At 32.7% G+C, this 20,750-nt stretch overlaps 3 protein-coding genes across 6 annotated transcripts; 1 reads left to right on the forward strand and 2 right to left on the reverse strand.

Moving 5' to 3' along the window:
* Positions 1-1,494: 1,494 nt before the first annotated feature.
* On the reverse strand, positions 1,495-13,666 carry LOC123675896 (zinc finger matrin-type protein 3-like). Of its 2 annotated transcripts, XM_045611453.1 has the most exons (10): positions 13,393-13,666; positions 13,217-13,339; positions 12,947-13,094; positions 12,362-12,849; positions 9,621-9,791; positions 5,953-6,197; positions 5,777-5,877; positions 5,648-5,719; positions 3,940-4,235; positions 1,495-1,792 (listed from the first exon to the last, which is right to left on the reverse strand). In XM_045611453.1, exons 1-10 carry the CDS (start codon positions 13,427-13,429, stop codon positions 1,617-1,619), a joined length of 1,857 nt encoding a protein of 618 aa, XP_045467409.1. In that variant the 5' UTR covers positions 13,430-13,666; the 3' UTR covers positions 1,495-1,616. The 2 variants fall into 2 exon arrangements, with proteins under 2 accessions (XP_045467409.1, XP_045467410.1); XM_045611454.1 differs by lacking the exons at positions 12,362-12,849; positions 12,947-13,094 and having other exon boundaries at positions 13,393-13,624.
* On the forward strand, positions 12,210-15,404 carry LOC123675898 (WD repeat-containing protein 18). Of its 3 annotated transcripts, none has more exons than XM_045611459.1 (2): positions 12,210-12,228; positions 14,110-15,404. In XM_045611459.1, exon 2 carries the CDS (start codon positions 14,156-14,158, stop codon positions 15,401-15,403), a length of 1,248 nt encoding a protein of 415 aa, XP_045467415.1. In that variant the 5' UTR covers positions 12,210-12,228; positions 14,110-14,155; the 3' UTR covers position 15,404. The 3 variants fall into 3 exon arrangements, with proteins under 3 accessions (XP_045467415.1, XP_045467414.1, XP_045467413.1); XM_045611458.1 differs by lacking the exon at positions 12,210-12,228 and adding an exon at positions 13,854-13,964; XM_045611457.1 differs by lacking the exon at positions 12,210-12,228 and adding an exon at positions 13,941-14,049.
* LOC123675899 (zinc finger HIT domain-containing protein 2) lies at positions 15,394-17,240 on the reverse strand. Its single transcript, XM_045611460.1, has 5 exons — positions 17,081-17,240; positions 16,484-16,876; positions 16,132-16,282; positions 15,867-16,076; positions 15,394-15,740 (listed from the first exon to the last, which is right to left on the reverse strand). Exons 1-5 carry the CDS (start codon positions 17,128-17,130, stop codon positions 15,438-15,440), a joined length of 1,107 nt encoding a protein of 368 aa, XP_045467416.1. The 5' UTR covers positions 17,131-17,240; the 3' UTR covers positions 15,394-15,437.
* Positions 17,241-20,750: the final 3,510 nt, after the last annotated feature.

Below are 20,750 nucleotides of genomic sequence, written 5' to 3' on the forward strand. Positions count from 1 at the left end.
AATGGACATACCTCAAGGAAAAGCGCTTAGCGTAGACACTTATTTCGGGCTTTCGTATGCGCCCACGCCCAGCATTAGTTAATTTGATATAAAATGAAAAATATTATACATATAATGGAAAGTGGTATGAAATAAAAAACTGGAAATGGTGAAATAAAATCGTTTCTTGAATATTTGCAATTCATTCTGAGGAATGAACATTCTGATTATTGGGGAATTGAAAAGAAAAATAATCCAGAAGCCGCCCCAAGTTACAATAAAATTCGGCAACATTTAGCAAAGCGAACGCTGACAAGCCTGATGACTGAATATGTTTTTTAGCGTCAATAATTCGTAAACACCACTAAGAAGGGATTACGCGACATCAGGATATTTATGAGTATAATGCGGCACCTTTGATGTTTTTATTATGTTAATTAAATTTGTCGTTATTCCTTCCTGTTGTTGCTGACTGAATTAAATCTTAGTTGGTACTTTGAATTTCTACACATGTAGCTTTTGTTGATCAAGCTTGAAATACAAAAATAAGAGTACCTATGGGGCAATAAAATGTTTTATTTATAGTTTCTCTAATAGTCCCGGATCTTCTAGGTCTGGGGTACTACTTGTCTATGGATTTTATCTGTCTAAGATGTTTCAAGCTATCCCCTTTCGTTTTTAAAGATCGACATTCCATCATTGTTTTGTATTGAAAAATTTGAATACCTACCTACCTTGTTGAATTATCAATGCGATTGGTTTCAAAATAAAACTTTGGGTACCTATATGTGTAGTAACGAATAGCACTAGCACAGAACGGCAGATGCTCTGTTCGTTCTTTTATTTCAGATAAATCTTGGTGAATCTGTAAGATCTATGGTCATGTGACAAAAAAATTCTTCCGTTCTCGGATAGTATTGCCGAACACCTTAGTCGAACCTTAACGTTTGAGAACATTTCCGACTCAAAATTTGAAAATTATAGACATCGCACAGTGGGGCCAAATCCCAAAAAGCTGGCCAAAAGTTCACACAAGTAAATTTTCGATTCAGAAAATCGGAGTAGATGGTTTTTTTTAGAGAAAGAATCAATATTTCAGAATCTGCAACCTAGAGGTCTATCCCAATTACCTGTCATTTTATGGCAGTTTGAAAGTGACCTTTATTTCGTCGACACCTGGCAGTTTCGTAGTGCTAAAATTGGTTCTGTGTTTCAGAGTTTATAAAAAATCATAGAATCAAGATATTTTAATGGAAAACAATTTATTCATCTGTTAGTGATAAGTACTATTGGAATAAAAATCACTAGTATAACAGTCACAGTATAACTTTTTTTTTTAAATTCACGAATTGTGTGAAAAAGTAAGATAAAAATGAAGCAAACATTTAGGGGAAAAGTTAATTGTCTCGCCTCCAGAGCAAATCATTTCGAGTACGCCTACTTTTATCACAAATAAAACTAATATTCTGAACTAGTACATATGATAGTTTGATCAAGGTTATAAAAATGTATGTATATTTTTGAAATACATCTATTGATACATCAAAGTACATAACATTTATCGTGCTTAACTACCAAAATGAAAAATCAATCAAAAATAGAAAAATTAAAACTATTTCTCTGTTCTATTGAAGAATCTATACTACATTTTCTTGCTGCTCTTTCTTGGCATGTTTCTTGCTAGATAAGTGTTGTTTAAACTGAATCTCAGAATTCACAGTTAAATTACATTTCTCACAATAAAAATATCCATTTGGTGTTATATACTTGCCCCGCAGTGATTCATCGATATTAACAGAAGGTGCAGCACATTCTGAAACACAAATAAAATATGTTACCATTGACAGTGTTCAAAATTATATTCAGACCTATTTTGACCTACGGTTGTGGAACACCACATAAAATATGAGAAGTAAGTTGCAGGCGATGGAAATGAAGTTCCTGCGAGGTATGAAAGGATAGAAGGAGAAATGAAGACATAAGAGGAGAACTGGGAGTGATATCACTAGATCAATTCGTGGGACAGACGCAATTCAATGAAAAATTCAACGTATACATCCTGTATCTGAGACAAAAACATTCAAACAACCGAATTTAGACAAAATCACTTAGGCCATTATTCGTAGTTAATGTTTGAATATTAATTATGATCACTCTGTATAATCCAGAGTTGAAAATTTTTTTTCTGCATAGAAGTGGCCAATATGTCTAACCGAAAAAACATTGTCTGTATCAGCGGCGTAACTGGTTTCTTAATTAATTACCATAATTGGTAATCAGTCAATTTTTCCATTTTTTCGTAAATTGGTCTTCTAAGGATAAAATGATCTGACGAAACTCATCATTATTTGAGCTCGCGATTTCATTTTAGAATTTATATACAGGGTGTTACGGTGAAAAAAATGTAACTTTGGTCTATAACTTTGTTGTAACCCTGTATATACAGGGTGTTTCAATGGTAAACGGAAAAACTTGAAGAGTGAATACCGAGGTGGTTCTAGATATATCTCATGCATTGGGTCTGACTGCCTTGGAAACCGAGATACAGGTTGATTCATGAATTTTGCTTATTTCTTTCAGAGTTCATAACTAGCGAACCACCCAGTATATTTTCTTCATATTTGCACACATCTTTCTTATTTGAAGCTCAAATAAATCACCTAATAAAAAAGAAAAATCCAGGTCCCGATTACCAAAAAAATTATAAAACGATTGTATCCTTGAAACAATACCCTGTATATCAAAATTTTGATAATCCGTTTTTAGATTTGAAAAGAGCACAAAAAACTCAAAAAGTCGCGTAGTTAAAATTTCCGCGCAGATAATTTTGCTGTACCAATTTCTTGCTTGAAATTGAAGTTTTTGAGAAATATCTAGAACCACCTCGGTGTCCACTATTCACTGTTCTAGTTTCTCCATTTACCCTGTACAAAAATAATTTTAAAATGTGCTTTTCTAGGTACCCTATACATATAAAACAAAAAAAGATTTTCAAAATATCTTCATTTACTCCCTCAAAATGAGATACGCTTTTGGGATCACCTGGTATAAGACCACTGTGAGACTAATAATTACGTATTTAGCCGAAACCTGTACTGAAACTGCGAAGAAAAAAGAGTATTGGAAACAACGAAGATGAAAATATTATAAAGAATAGCCAGACAAATATTAATGGACAGCATCGATATAGAATAGAGGGGAGATGACATCACCTGACTTAAAGCGGTACCACTTCGCTATTTTGGATATAGATCTGTCAACATTTGACCAATAACATTTCATAGAAGTGCACAGATCCGTATTCACAATTTTTGCATATCTGTAAATCCATCTTCACCATACTCTAAATATATTATAATTAATATGGCAAGATATGTTGTATATTATTTGAACCAAAAATTGTTTGTGAACAATGCTTAGACTTTTTAAAAAGTGATGAACGTGGTTTATTTTGGTATTCCATCATTGAAAGTTTACTTAATCCTACCCTGATCTTTCTTACAATTTTAGTAATAGAATTAGCTCCGCCTACTGGTCACGTTTTTTCTAGCACGATAACAGCTCATAGTGTCTCCTCTCTATTCTATCTCGATGATAGACAGAGAGGAGGTAGAATACCAGGGGGATGTGCAACATGGAGGATATCAATGAATATGTGCTTAACATAAAGTCTTTTCCTTAGAGATAGAATGTGCACATTGATCACATGGGTGGGAATAGAATTGTTAGAATAACAAGAAACAAGAGGCCAGTAGGACAAAAGCGCAGCAAGACTTCGAAAGCCCAATCCAAGTGAAACAGACAATATTCCTATGCTGCAAGAAGGAAGAAGAAGCCAATATTTATTTATTACTGAATTGAGTAGATTGTAGATCAGCAATAAATGAATAAATTAAGAAACTACAAAAAAACAAAAATATAACTCAAATGAAGAAGAGAACAAAACAGAATATAACTTGCCTGTTGCACTGTTATCATCTTGTTGTTCGGAATTCTTAGGCAGCATGAAGTTATCTGGAGATAAGCCTTTCATCTTAAGCTTTTTCTTATGTTTAGAACCACCTAGATGTATATTGAGCTGATCTTGTGATACACAAGAAACACTACAAAGTGAACAGGTGAATAGCTCTGAGGACTTCCCAGAAGAACTAGGAATTGTTTCTTGAGCACTGGTAGAATTACTCTCTTCTGGTTTTTTTCTGAAATCCATGCCAAAAGTATCATCCCCTTCTGACAAATTTGGGTTTGTTTCTTTCCTGAAAACAAATCAAATTAAAAGACACCTGTACTAATATTTGATTTTCAATTCTTATCACTTTAGAACAGTGGTTCCCAAACTTTTTTTCTTGGACCCCTTTCATAGCTTTACTAGTTTTAGTGGACCCCTGCAACAGATACCAGGTGGTTCAAAAGTCTGGAAACGGTGAATTTATTTCGCGCACAGGTGGAAAATCGGAATTCTGATACTGGAGTCTTTAGTAATTTCGTCCGAGGAATCGAATGGACCCATCAGATTTCAGACCCAGAAGGGCCTTATACAAGATATGAGGCCCAACTTTGAAATTTTTTATTGCAGATTCGGTTTCTGCGGGGAATTTTACATCCAAATTGATTGAAACCAAAAATAAGATTTTGGACGAAAATGTCCTTTTTTGGGCCTTATGCAGCGTTTTTTGTTCAAAAATCCGGGGGCGTCTGAATCATGTTTTATTCTGACCTTGAGTAAACCATTCGAAACTCATAGGTCCATAGGGCTCAGCCCTTCGCTTAGTGCGAAAGAAAACATTAACAATCAGTCAGGAGTTTTACTTGTCAAGAAAAAATGTGAGTCTTCAAATGGACCAACAGAATTCATGTTTTAACCAATTCGGATGTGAAATTTCGCGCTGAATCCGAATCTACTATAAAAAAGATGGGTTTGAACTTGAAACTTCAAAGTTGGGCCTCTAATCTTGTTTGAGGCCCTTTTGCACCCGAAATCTGATGGGCTCAATCGATTCAAAGAGAAAATTTACCGAGGACCTCAGTATCAGGATATGAATTTTGCATCCTGATCTGAATAAACACTCCCTGTTTTTTGAACAAAAAACGCTGCTTAGGGCCCAAAAATGGACAGAAAAATTTTGGTTTCAAACCAATTCGGATATAAAATCTCTCGCTGAATCTGAACTTCAAAGTTGGGCCTCATATCTTGTATAAGGCCCTTTTGGGCCAAAAATCTGATGGGCCCATCAGATTGAAATTACTAAAGGCCTCAGTATCAGAATTCCGATGTTACACCTGTGCGCGAAATAAATTCAATGTTGCCAGACTTCTGAACCACCCGGTATAGGTATCTTCCACAACTCTTTTTTATTAGTTTGCTTGGAAAAACCTTGAAAGGGTCTAAAATTAAATTCGGTAAAGATGGATAACATTTTGAAATAACACAATAAAATTTTACATCAACCATTTGAGGATTAAATTGTGGTACTACGCAGTTTCGCGTAGCTTGGTGAGTGAAGCCAAGCCGATATTTTTGTTATTTACAATCGAAACCAGAAAAAAGTTTGCTTGGAACCCCCTTTGCTCTTCACGACACCGTGGGCCCCAAGGGTCCACCTGGACCACTTTGGGAATCACTGCTTTAGAGGCATGTTTTTCCTTTCAATTAGCATCATTAACTTACGATATGCGTATCCATTGTCCATTTGGATCAAAGAATCCCTTGCCGTGAGGTTTCTTCTTCCCCAATCGAACCCTGCAAATAAAAGTTGTTTAAAAAGAAGTAATTAATTGTGTTTGATAGCATACTTACGCATTATGACTCTTCCCCATATAATGAGAATCAGCATGTTGTTTACTTGTCAATTGCAAGTCACACAGTTCACAATAAGAATTTCTGGGATTTTTATCCTCCTTGAAAAAAACAAAAATTAACATCACAGTGATTTGACAGAACTGAAATATCAGCAACCAAAATTATTTACACACTTCATTCTCTTTCCTAGGCTGGTTAGTAGTAACAGCTCTAGGATGCAAGGGTTCACCTGTCTTCTCTGATAGTTCAGTCAAATACTTGCGTATCTTCTTTTCATGATTTTTTGAAACATAATGCATCTTCGCCATTACATTACTAGTCATCTGCAATGAACAAAGCTTGCAAAACAGAGGCTGAAACATCTGCCTCAGTTCCTTTGGTAATGTTTCATCTTTAAGATCCGGAATGGCAACAGGAGCTGCAAATATTTCAAAGTAATGTAATTATGTATTATCATTCATGGTAACCTATACATATATATATATATATATATATAATTTTTTTTCATTTCACACTTTTGTGGGTGTATAGGATCAACCAGGTGGTTGATTTGACATAAAAGGAAATCCTTCAAAATAAAGGTTCTTCAAATAAAAGTTATTTATATATTTAAAAAAAGTAAGGTAAGCATGTATTTCAGATTTAGAATATGCTTTAAATTGGCGTCAATGCATATGCAAAATAAGAGAACTTTTATTAAATTGCTTATTTGTATGTTTCAATAATGGTGTGATATGCGGCCCTTTTGCTCCTTTTATGCGGCCCGAGTCACGGCATAGCCCAGTATTACAATATTACTGTATTATCACAAATAAGGGTTCAAAATTACCCAAAAATAACGGTATTAATATTCACTCATTTACTCTTACAGGACACTATTAGGTACTACCTATACCTTGTCTTCTAGAAGTTGTCCTTCCATAAGAAATTTGCTACATTGCCACGTCTGCAGAAAAATTGGGAAGTTTGAGAATTTCTCAGAATATTACCTTTCTTGTGCTAACTGCTAAGCATATGTACCGGGTTTTTCACCATAATTTGACCCCCCCCCCCTTTAACTTTGTTACTAAAAGAGGTACCAAAAAATGTTTTCTACAAAAGTTTCACGAAATCGACTAGTGTTTTTCAAAATGATTTCACAAAACGAAATATATACAGAGTGGGCAACATATTGATAGCAACTTCATTTTTTCAAATGGAACACCCTGTATATTCTATATTTGACTAGCTCTTTTTCCCCTGATTTCAAATATATATCATATGTTTGGCCTATCTCTCTTATTCTGAGTACCACAGAGTTTCAAATTTTAAGAACCACCTGGCAGTTTTCAAGTGGTAGGCTGCGATAACTCAAAATGCTCTTTTTTGAGTTATCTCGTTGGCAATTTGACTATATGTCATATCGTTGCCAACGAGATAACTCAAAAAATAGCATTATGAGTTATCGCAGCCTACCACTTGAAAACTGATTACTGAGCATGCCAGGTGGTTCTTAAAATTTGAAACTCTGTGGTAGTCAGAATAAGAGAGAAAGGCCAAACATATGTTATATATTTGAAATCAGGGGAAAAAGAGCTAGTCAAATATAGAAAAATATACAGGGTGTTCCTTTTGAAAAAATGAAGTTGCTATCAATATGTTGCCCACTCTGTATATATTTCGTTTTGTGAAATCATTTTAAAAAACACTAGTCGATTTCGTGAAACTTTTACAGAAAACATTTTTTTGTATCTCTTTTAGTAACTAAGTTAGAGGGGGGGTCAAATTATGGTGAAAAACCCGGTACATTGGAGCCTGTAAGTCATATGTGTTACAGTTCCTTAGGGACTTTCAAATCTACTTCGAATGCGAATCTTGTCAAAAGATGGATCTGCAGTGCTTCCTGTTTAATAGAACTACAGTTTTCCACTTGTAGTGTCTCCTTTCTCAACGAACTTAATGATTATTATGTAGGTATATATGTTCTTCAAATATTTTAACGATGCGTTATAGAGTTGTAGAGCTGGTTGAAGTAGCTTCAATAGCCTGTTTTATTTAATTATTTCTTTGATCAATATCAGACTCTGCTTCAAACAAAATGGTCGCCAACATACTTATCTACCTAGAATGCCGTATCACATACTTTTTGCTATTTTAGTTTTCGTTTCTATGGATTTTTGGGTACGTTTTCTTAGCTTATTATATTTATTTATTTATATACGGACAAGCCATTTCACATATTAACAACTGAACCATGAAAAAAAAACTCACAATCAAGTGAAAAAACAAAATTAATGAAAATAGTTAAATTGTCATATTACTATGTAAATACGACAATTTAATTTTGTAATTAGCTATTTTTTTAATCGCAATTTTTTTTTGGCCAGTACCATGATTGTTAAAATCTTTTATTGATAATAATTGAGTGAATTATGCTGATAAAAGGGTTAAAAAATCATCGTAAAAACTTAATCTGCCTGTCTGTTACGCTTTGACGCCTAAACCACTGAATCGATTTTGATGAAATTTGGTACACAGATAGGAACTAGTAGAGCTTAGGAAAGGACCTAGGCTACCTTGTAACAGAATTTAAAAAAAAGAGGGTTGTGATTATGCGCGATAAACAAAAACTGCCCGGGCTACAGCTAGTTTTACAAGTTAGGTAGGTAAAATACTGCGGCCATAATAATGAACGGTAGCAATTTTGTGGCCTAACATAAAAAAATGAGTATGGCTGACCTAGAGGAAGCTTCGTTGATTTAGTTCGACCTTAAGAGGTATTACCACCACGCCTAATTTGAAAAGTGAAAATAGAGCAGTTATCCCAAGAAATGAAAATTTTTATGAAAATACAATTCCTCAGTATCTGGGAAATTTATTCAGAGTTGAAGAGAGAGGATTTTGCGGTGAAACATTAGGCGCATTCAGCAGACTCAACAGTCTGCAACATTCTATGAATTTTCTGCTGAAGGCAATCTATCAGTTTCCGGTACGAAGCGTATGTTACGGAGCGGTCGCCATCTTTGGTAGCGAATTTATTTTATGCTACTTTTTCGTAACATGACGAGTAACTGACATTAGTGACAGTGATTTTGGGACGAAATTTAAATTTCAAATATAGCAATGATGGAAACCGAAACATATACTTCTATTAACATTCTGAAATGTTACTCTGAATAAATTTCCCATATATTGAAGAAGAAAATAGTAATAATACCGTAAGCAAACTTGGAAATAAAAATCAATATTATAACAGGAAATCATAACGTAACCTTCAATAAGGACCCACAGAACTTATTGCTATCAAGAAAAGGAGCAACCCATCCAGCAGAAAATACTAACGTTACCAAACTGATACCTATCAGTAGCGGAGCTACTTACTCTACCGATCTTTCTGCTGAACGCGCTCATTGTATTCAGAATTATCATAGCCATACATGTTTTTAATTACATGATTATGTGTTGCCGCCAATTTTTCGAGAAAAGATTTTTGTAAATTTGATAACTTGGTTGTTTGTTCAGAATTGCTTCATTGTGTTCTAGAGTTAGGACTGTTAGGAGCATTCATGCGGAATAGCTACCAATTTTTGTAGGAAAAGCAAATAGTTCTTAAAAATTTCGAGAAAAGCTCTGGAAGGCGGGTGAAAAATTTCAAAGAGGGTTGAAATTTCTTTTTCTTTAAATAATTCTATTGATATACTATAAAAAAACCAAAGAATTTATTTATATTGATATTTGTTTTATGATTTTTTCCATGTATTGAGATGTTCAGTGATAAAATACGATATATGTAATTATCATAGTGTAATATTTGTTGTTTTTTTTTTAACTACATTAAGCTACTAAAATACACCTAACTTACCTATGTTTGGTTTGGGTCGTTTGGGCTTTTCTGTCTTATTCCAGTATCTACCAACATTTTTTACACCATCATTAAATTTCAAGTTATCTCGCTTCCAACTTGGAACTTTATCAACATTCACATCTTGACTTCGTTTGAAGTTGTTCTGTGTTACATTTTCATCTCTCAGTCCTAAAATGTAATGTTATCAATTTTTCCAACTCTTCTCTTTACATCCTTTACATTATTTTTGCACGATAGAACGACTTTTGTTAGTTACCACGTTTGTTGTTAGATTGGTAGATTATTTTTACTGGTTGCTAAGATAAACAGAACAGTAGGTGAGAATGCCAAATATTCATTGCAATTGAATAATTCACAAACAATTTCAATTTGAATAACTGCAGATCAGCCGATTTACCAGGCGTTTTGAATTTCTTTTTTTTTTAGAAGATTCGATATCTCTCATTTTTAAGTTATATTATAAGTAAAGGCTTTCACAGCATGATTGTTGAAAAGAATTTCTAATTGTGCTTTAATAGGCTTTTCACATAATGTATCACCTACAACTGTGGGAGGCATTTTCAGAAATTTCTCCATTGTAGATTCATCTCAATACTGGATTTCTTCAAACTGTTTGTTCTTGTCTGGATTCGATATTTATTTTTTCTCTATTAGTTTAAGAATCGATTAGACCACGGCTAGATAGCCGGAATGAATAACTCTCTTAAATTACAAAATAGTGATGGGCAACTCGATTAACTCTCTAAACGACTCAAATCGAGTTGAACTGTATTTGATCCAGCTCAGAATAAACGCAACACGTATAAATTGTGAATTGTCAGTATCAGTGTCTCCCGAACTGTTTATCAGACTCAAATTGTGGGCGTGGCAAGCTCAATTAGAACATCTTGTGAATTTCGTCTAGTAGCTCTAGAATAATCTACTATCATCCGCTGATCTACTATCATCTATTGCACAACTATTCCTTTTGGGTTTTTTTTACCGTTCTAACCTATGGTATCGAGAAATGAGCTGACACAAATAAAAAAAAGAGCATCCTAAGAACAGTGGAGATGAAGACTCTCAGAACTATCGTAGGAAAGAAGTTAAAAGATAGAGTGAGAAATAGCGACATTAGATCTATTTGCAAAGTTGAAGATATAGTGAGATGGGAAATGAAGAGGAGAAGATATTGCCGAGACCACATAGAAAGAATGGATCACAACAGATTAGAATACATCGCTAATGAGGGAAAACCAGCAAACCGACGACCATTAGGAGGACCAGCCAAATGATAGCTGGAGGTTCTATCTCTCAGGAAGCCACACTTCACTTCATATTCATAATAAACAGACTAAGGTCGAATAGAAGAAGAATATTCAAAAATGTGGAGTTGATTACTTTATGAATATTTTTGCATAAATTTGTTGAATTTTTTCTTACTAAAAATGTTAATTTAGTAACTTTGTGTTTTAATGTTCAAACTTTCAATTTTAAAAAAATAATATTAAAATTCATTGCATAAACTGAAAATTATACATAAAGATAGGCGAAACCTGAATAGTTTCAAGTTAATCGTGCTAGAAAACGAATCAGGGTGGGTGATGGGCCAACTATATAGATGACACACCTTACGAAATAAATCGAGGAAGCCAGCAAACAAATTGGGTGAAGGCATACTCAGAGGCAGTACACAAAGTAGAAGCACTGAGTCAACTTTAGTTGGCCATCATTCCAAGTGAATCAAATTAAAAATTATCCAGTAGAATCCGTTTAGTATGACTCCGCTTATAGTGAACAACCGCCTATTATGATGTAATTACACAACAAACTTTGGTTTTCATATAACATCTTCGTAAAAGAAGTTGGATATAATGACTTGGGTTACAGTGACATGTCGCTTATTATGACCCATTCTCAATAAATTATGCCCGGTTATTATGACCGATATGATTCCTTATACCTTCTACAAGTTTGACACATGACTTGTTATTGTGCTGAATCTCAGTGGATAATCCTGTGGGGAAAAATGATATCTCAACGCCGTAAAGCTTTTACGATTCAGGAGAAAGGTGCAATAATATGCAGATTAGAAAGAGAATCAAATTATTATCTCGCGAAGGAATTTGAAGTAGGTCATTCGACAATCTCAAATATTTCCAAAAACAAGAACCGGATTAAGCTATCGTTTGCAGAATTATTATCATGATTTGTTCATAGCCATATTGAATATGATAGTACAAATTCGACCATGGCGATGTCTCCTATACAAAATAGCATTAGGGACTTTTATTACAATACAATGAGAAAACAAAGGCAGACCAAAATTACAGATTTCTTGATTAAAAAATGAAAAATATATGTACATACATACAACTTATTAAGTGCAATTTTATTTTGATTGTTTTTATGCTATGTTCCTTTATTAAAATGAAAATTTACCTAGAAGAGGTTTTTTTTTCACTAAACGCTTTGTATGACTTCCGTTTATAATGACGTGTTTGTCAATTCCCTTCAATGTCATTATAAAGGGATTCTACTGTACAACTCATCCCATCACTAACAGTTAAAATGAGGCATGAGGGCAGTCCCGGAAGCGCACCAGCCATTGTCTGGAAAGGGCCTAGTAAGTCTTTATTCTTAAACAAATAGCAAATCTTTTTTTTATTTCTATTGAGCGGAAATACTTAATTTTACCTGCTATTTCTATAGAAAAAAATTCTTAAGTATATTCAGGTGCATCTCCGAATGATACATACCATTTTTATATATACCACCATAGCAATTCTCGTTAAAACTGTTACATCCTCTTTTATCATCATTGAAACTTTTATTAAAATTATTGGCACCATTATATCCATTGAAACTACTTCTTTCAAAAGTGTTGCCACTATTCAAATCATCATTTAATCTGTTGTAAGTGAAATTACTACCACTACCCACATTTTGGGTATTCCAAGATGGTTTTTCAAGAAAACCCCGCCTTTTACCCAATATCTCCCCTCTCTTTCCTATAAGGATTGTATTTTGATTTGCAAATGATGTAGAAGGCACAGAATGATTCTTTATACCACTGCTTAAATTTGTCCCCCAACTTCTATTTTCCCCAAAGTAGCTATCCTTACTGCCAGACCCAAACAAAGGGGTACTGAATCCAGAGCCTGATTTATTCAATTTCATATCCATTGACATCTTTGGGTATTCTTCATTAATAAAATTGCTCTTAGGGAATTGAGTGAAACCAATTCTAAAATAACAAAAATTTCACTGATAACTGAAATTCTATGTTCTTTGAAGAGAAGTTGCATCTCGTCCACTGGTCTCTTTTTCTAATAGCTATTTACCTTTTATTCAGATTGGTTGTTATCTCTGGTGGTTTAATTGCTAAATCCAAATAAGATTCAGATTTTTCAGGAAAATAATAAGGGACAGCCTTTCTATAGTTTGATATACTAAAGGATCTAGAAGCAGCACTTGAGAAACTACCATCAGCTAAAATTCAAACAAAATTGTTTCTAAATTTTGAAATGTCTAAATGTGGTGTTCCCAATTTCAATGGCATTTTCATTGGCATCTTCATCACATTTTACTAATAGCAAATTAGCATAACTCACCACGAATTTTTTCTGAATTTGCATCATAGTAAGAAGATGAATAATTATAATTATCATTATTTCCGAAAGATTCCTCAGCTGTTCTTTTCCTCGGAATTCTAAAGTTCATATTAGGTTCCTTCTCTGAAAATATTCAAAATTATAACACATGAAACATCGGTCTTGGGTGAATTTACCAGGCATATATCGATCATATCCCATTTTGGGTTCCATGTTTTAAACACTGAATCAAATGTCAGAATAAAAATGTTACAGTTTCCCGGTAATGTTTTTAGCCAAGTGGAACTACAGATTTCTTTCTATAATTATACGATCGATATATCAATATAATAACAATTATATCCAATAATTGAATTAGAATGTCAATTAGTTTATTTCTCTCAAACTGTCAAATCAATACCACAGACTAATCTGTGTCAATACCTTCTAATTTCTTTCCATAGATAAACTGGTAGATTCGTTTGTCTATGCTTCTGTCATCAAAGTCCATTCAGGAATTATTGACATCCCGGGTGGCTGTGAAAAATCGAAATTAAATAATAATGAATTCACACTTATATCTAGGTAATATATGTGATCGCTTTACAATTTCGTGAGATTCACCATTTATTCACATATAAATATATGTGATAATATATGAATAATTTTTCAAACTTCTCATCAGTAAGCTACAATGCGAAAAAGAAGTAATTTAAATCTATGGTTCCATGCCTCAAACACTAACCTAAAATGGCTGGAAGAATATAAGGTTAGTTTTTTGAAAAAATTTAAGTATAGATTGATTACTATTATTATAATTTAACATTTTTCTGTGTGTGAAGTGTGATTTAAAAGTAATATCCCCTCAAATCTTTGTTTTCATCTTGAGGATTTACTATTTTCCTTTTTTCAAGGTATTCAATTAAACAAAAATTTGGTTAATTAAGTATTAAATTCAGAATGGATCTTCAAGAATTACTAATGAGCACATGTGAAAATAACAAACCTGCAGCTATCAATTTGTGGGACTATCAAACAACGAATTCTGTATTCCAATATAAAAGTGGAGGTCCTATTAGTAAACACATGGTGGCTCAATTACAAAATGATTATATTGTTGGAGCCAACCGAGAAGAACCAAAGTTGTACCTATGGCAGATGAATAGTCATGAGCCATTGAAAAATTTTCGCCTGATTTTACCAGAAGTTGCATCTTGCTTGAGTGTATGCCCTCATGGAATTTATTTGGCTGTAGGGATCAAGACTTACTTGTATATTTGGCAATTAGCATCTGGAAAACTTCTCACTATACAGAGACGAAATATGCGTAAAATAACAGTGGTGAAATTTTCAGGAAATGGCAGTTTGTTAATAGTAGCAGATGAAGGTGGCATATTATCAACTTACAAATTAGTGCGCTTAGTGAGCTTACATAAAAATGATCTATCACATAGAGAAGTTGGCCAAACTGAACCTGTTTATTCAAGATCAGATCATACAGAGGCCATTACAGATATACATGTGGGATGTTTTGCTTTACGTTCTAAAATTGCTACTTGTTCTTTGGACCAAACTGTTAAAATTTATAACTTATTGACTGGGAGTTTAATACAAAACATTATTACAGAAAATTCAGTATATTCTTTCATTACTGATTGCTCCTTTTTGAATGCTTACATAGGATGTTCAAATGGTGTTTTGCTAACTTGCAATATAACAGATAACAATTACCAAATAAATTCTGAAGAAATCCAGACCAAGAAACTCTCATTTCAACAGCACACCAAAGCAGTCAAGTGTTTATGTTTAAATCAAAGAGGAAATATTTTGGCGTCAGGGGGAGATGATGGAATTATTATTCTTTGGAATACCAAGAGTGCCTGTAAAGTGATAACATCTATAAAAATGAACTCTCCCATAACTAACTTGAAATTTATTTTAAATCATCAGAATATTCTGTGCCAAAATTTTCAAGTAGACACAGCCATTATGGATTTAGAGATGGATTTCAATTTGAGCCATACTAATTTTGGAATAACAGTGTTAAGGAATTCCCCTATTGAATGTTTCAAAAGGAAAAGAAACTCTGTTGAAAAGGAACTGGAATTAGAGAGATTAGAGAAGGAAAATATGAGTTTAAGGGCAATGAATCAGCAAATGTACAAATTTACACAGGAACTTTTAAAAAATAAAATTGATAAAAACTAAATACTCCTTTTATTTTTCTCAGAATCAATCATATTCAGATCTTATAGTAATTATGGACATAAGAAACAAAGTATTCTATTCTTTTCATATATAATTTCATTTCTTTCAAGGTGTGAATACTTGATATAGGAAAGTGTTCGTCTATAAAAGCTTTTGACATTACATCCCCATTGTCTTTTTTATTCTTTGAAATTGACTTCTTCAATAAGTTATGGATGTCACAAATTGCAGCCAAAACATAATAATTTTTATCAGCATCTGTAGGACCTGAGATAATTTTTTCCAAATCTTTCATCATAATGGATACACTGTTCATGTCCCACATAATCCAGTCATTCTAAAATGGACATTACACATTTTTTTTATGACAACAGAAAGAAATGGTTTGAAAGTATTAAAGTATAGTTGAACTTTGATGAAAATTAAGAAATATTTCTATCAATCTAACAGATTAAATACTCACCTCAATGATTTTGCCTTCTATTGATTCAAATACGGATTGTAAATCTACAAAATCTTGATGAGTGTGTAAACTTGTAGCAATGATGGCTATAAAACTAATAGTTTCTTTAGGAAATAAAGAGTATTCTCCATTGAAATACCTTGATACAAAGGTATATCCAGCCAATATGTTATACAAATTGAACTTTACATTGACATGAGGATTTTGTCTCTAAAAAAACAAAACTTTCTGAAGAAGTCTTCATATATCAATTGATAATACTCACACAAATACCTTCAAATTCAGAAATATTTTTAATTATTGGACACTTTGTTTTATAACCACTAGAGTTTGAATCTACTTCTTGCACTTTACCATTATAATAGAATGTCCACCAAGGCTTCCAATTATGTATGATATTCTTAGTTTTGAAATCCCTGAAAGAGGTTGCTTTAAATATAACTATTTCTGGAGAAACTGTTTTAGAACTACCATATCTAGATCAGTTTTCCCACTATAAAAACAAATTTATTATAGTACCATATAAAAACACTATATATCTTGAAAAAGAAGCTGCAATTTGAATTAGTAGAATATTGTGTTTCAGCATATGAGGAGGAAATGTCTGTAAAACTTACTGTGTCAATGCTATAAAATCCTTCCTCTCATCTTCATTAAGACTTGCCCAAACTTGTTCTGCATCGTCTAAATCAATACCAGCTAAACGTTCTTGCAAGCTATCTGTTTCTATATCATCATCCGAGTCATAGGACTCTGTTGGAGAAGAAGCCTGAATATTGTCATCATCTAGATATGTCGGATCGTCAAAACTGTTATTACTTGACTTTAAAATTGATAACATTTTCAATCGATCTTCTGGATTATTTTCATTCAGTTTCAGTTCTTCAAATATATGATCTTTGTAGAATTGTTCTGAACAATTTTGGTGGATTTTCGAGCGGTAACAACTTAAGGAGCAGTATAAAATATTACATTTGGGACAGATGTATTTTCCTAGGGCAGTCTGACAGCTGTGAAGGAAGATTTTGTCTTAGATCTGATATATTACTAATGTGAGTCAAAATATTTCGTTCATCTTAATATATTGTTATTAAATTTGTTACGATCGCCCTTTTCAAATCTTTGATACAAAGAATATTATGAAGAGCTAGATGAAAAATAGAGTGAGTAAACAAATAAAGGTAAAATATTTGGTTAATTCGTTTTATGCTCACATTTTACAAGAGTTACTTTCATTCAGTTCTATAATTTTTGCTGTTGCCATTATAAAATTACAAAAATTTAAATGGTTGAAAATAAAATATAAATATACGAAATTTTGAGGTTAAAATAGAAATGTCAAAACCCAAACCATTAACTTTAATCAAAGACAAAATTTATATTCTTTTGCTTCGTTTTTAGGAACTGAAATGAAAGGAAATATAATTTTCACGTTTTATTTAGAAAAAGTCCACTTTTTTAGTCTGGTTCAATAGTTAAGTTGATATTTGCCTATTTTACACACAAAAATACATTTGAAAGATTCTAAAAATATCTGAGAAAAAGTTCAACCGTGACTTTTTTATCCATTTTATATAATCTCAACGTTTCACAATCCTCCAATTTCTTGCCCTTGAAGAATAATATTTGCCTCTCAATAGGGATATCTGTATTTTCTAAAATTAATCTCTTCAATTCTTCAACACTTTGATCCTCGTTCATTTTAAATTTCATTATATCTCCTATTATAGCTTTTACAGATATTTCATGAATATTCACTTGTTTTGCTTTAGGAATAGTTGTAGAATCAACGAACAGAACAGCATTAAATAAGAATATAGCAATATAAAACTTCATCCTGAAAATAAATTCAATTCAGACTAGAAAATTTATTTCTCTGAAATTGAGGGTATAACTGCAAAAAAGACAGGTATACTTGCGTTTTGATATTTTCCTCAATTTTGGCTTACTCTGGATAGGAAATATCTTCACAATTATAATATCAACAGTACATGGACTTGATTACATTACTCTACATTAATAAATGATAAAAGTTGAAAGAATATTAACATGCCTGACCCACTTGTAAAAATCCGTTTGTTATTGCTTTGGACACCGATAAAATATTTTTCCTTGTTCAAAGGTCATTTTTAAACTTCCAAAGAGAGAGCCAAACCATTCCTTATTCATTAACACAATAAAAAGCTTCCGATAGAGATGTTTTAAATATTTTTTCTACCAAAAATCATTTTCAGCAATACCATCAGAAACATTGAATAGAGAGAGGTAAATATTACAAATAATACAAGCAGTGTTGAATCCAGACAATTTTCTCCAGGTTGGAATTTCAACTCATAGGGGGGGGGATAGTCAAAAACTCGTTTTGATTTTGAGAGGCCTTGTTTTTGCAATTGTCCTAAGACCCTTTACTAGTTGCAGTAATAATTATTACTTTTGCAGCTTTATCGTCTTCATTAATGAAGACGATAAAGCTGCAAAAACAAATATTATAGTGTAATTACATGTATAAGTGATTGAAGATCAAAAAATAAGGTAATTCAATCGCTGAAGGTAAATAAAATGTGCTATGTCGAAACTTGACCAGAATTTCACTATAATTATTTTCGATCGGTAACAATCGAAAACAATAAATGGGGTTCCAGACCTGTTGTGGCTTATTGAAAATGCGTTCAGTCCTAGCTTATAGCCTTTCATAGAGGCCAATTTTCGTTATTACTTATCTTTTCTTGTATCACTGACTGAGAAGTTTAGAAAAGTAAGTCTATAATACGTGTTTAACGACTTAATTACCTTTTGTGGCATTAATAAGGGAAAGTATGCATATCTAATGATTTCCAAAAATGGAAAAGAACTTTAAACATCAAAGTTACGATAGGTTAAAATGGAGATGGGAAAAAAGGGAAAGACACGCAGCGTGGTAAAAATATTCTATATATTCTACGCTTTTTAAAGTGAAAATAATGCATGTATATGGTATGTGGTAGGTAGTACTATGGATAACAATTTTTTTGAGCATATAACACATTTATTTCAATAGTTAACTATGAAACTTTTTTTAATGGAAGGAAATTTTCATTTAACCCAAAAATCAAACGAAATATAGCGTAAATGTTCAAATTGTGTTTCCGTTAACCTTTTGGCACGGACCGATTTGAAGTGATTCGCTCCAGTTCAGCGCGAATTATTTATTCATTATTTGGTCTATTAAAGTCTTTCAATAATATGTGTCCCAAGTACGATTAAAATCTACCCTAAATGTAGTTGACAACTTACTTATAAATAATGGTCCAACAAAACAGAAGCGGATCTCATTTTGAGGGAGTAAATAAAGATAATTTGAAATCTTTTTTGTGGTGTGTATAGGGTAATGCGAAGCACAATTAAAAATTCTCTTCATATATACAGGGTGTTAGAAAATGAGCATATAGACCAAAGTAACAATTTTTCAATGTAACATTCTGTATATTAATTCAAAGATGGGATAGCAAGCACAATAAATAATGAGGAGTTTTTCCAGATCACTTTATACTTAATAAGAAGCACCATTTACAAGAATTAATTGGTAATTAATGAAGAAACCATGCATTTGCGCTGCCGATATAATGTTATTTATACGAGTAGACATATTGGCTACTCCTATACAAAAAAGAAAATTTTAATTCTGTATTATACAGGGTGATCATAATTGAAGGATATACAGGGGTATATATGTATACAGTGTGATTCACCGCCTATTAGACGTTTATGGAAAACTAATCATAATTTTTTGCTGAAAATTTTAATGTTGGGGTTTGAGAAACTGATCTTTCTCTCTGAAATATTTTCAGCCCCCCCTTAATTATTTTCAACCCACCCAATGAACTCCTATACAGGGAGACCAGGATTCAGCCAATATCAGAAAGAGTGAAAATTCTGAATGGAAGATTTCTGAAACGTGTAAAGGAGCTGGAAGACATATATGAGATGTTCCATAGAGATGAAGTGACTGCGACACGCAGAAAGTTTTCGACCCACACTGTGAGAGAAGGACTGATAAAATTAATTGTTCAAGATTCAATTTTTATACAAAATAAGATTTTTTTTCTTCCATCTGATATAATTGAATTTACAGGGCTGAAGGACTAATATACTTTGTTATTTCAAATAGCACATCCATTATATTATTGCATCATTCTAATCCTCCTACAGCAGAAGGGATGAAATTATTATTTATATTATTAATGACGTCATTAACAACTGCAACTGGGAGTATGATACCAATTTGCGCATTTTATCTCAAATATCGCAAATGACTGTCTTAGCCGGCTTTTCATCTTTACCCTTCAATTAATATTCAAACATTAACTACAAATAATGGCCAAAAACTTTCCTATTTGAAAGGCGACACACCCAGTATTTCTATATCTTGATTTTTGAACGTGAAAATTTGATTCAAAATCATCTTATAAGGTTTTTCTGCACCTAAATCTAAAAATTTGGGATGAGTATTCGCCAGTATTCGGGAAGAGATGTTAAAGATTCCATAGGCTGTGAGGTGTGCATGTGTAAATTAGAACTTTTGGGGAGATCTTTTTTATTGCAAAATGTTTTGAAATGATGCTTTGCGATAAATTCGATTTTTTTTCATAAAGACAAAATAATGAACAATTTTGTTTGTGTTGAAATAACAAAAATTAAGTATAGAATGCTATTTTCAGGTTAATTCAATTTGTTTTGTAAAAGCGATAAGGATGTATACTGAAATAAATAAATTTAATGTGTGGAACGACTTTTCAGGATTGCCCTAGCGATTTCCATGAGTCATCTGTAAATGTGTGCCAGAAATGATCTGGGCGTGAAATTCTAAGATAAAACGCAAAAATCATATAATACCGGAAGTATGAT

Source organism: Harmonia axyridis, chromosome 3 (assembly GCF_914767665.1).
Source record: "Harmonia axyridis chromosome 3, icHarAxyr1.1, whole genome shotgun sequence".
NCBI lineage: Eukaryota > Metazoa > Arthropoda > Insecta > Coleoptera > Coccinellidae > Harmonia > Harmonia axyridis.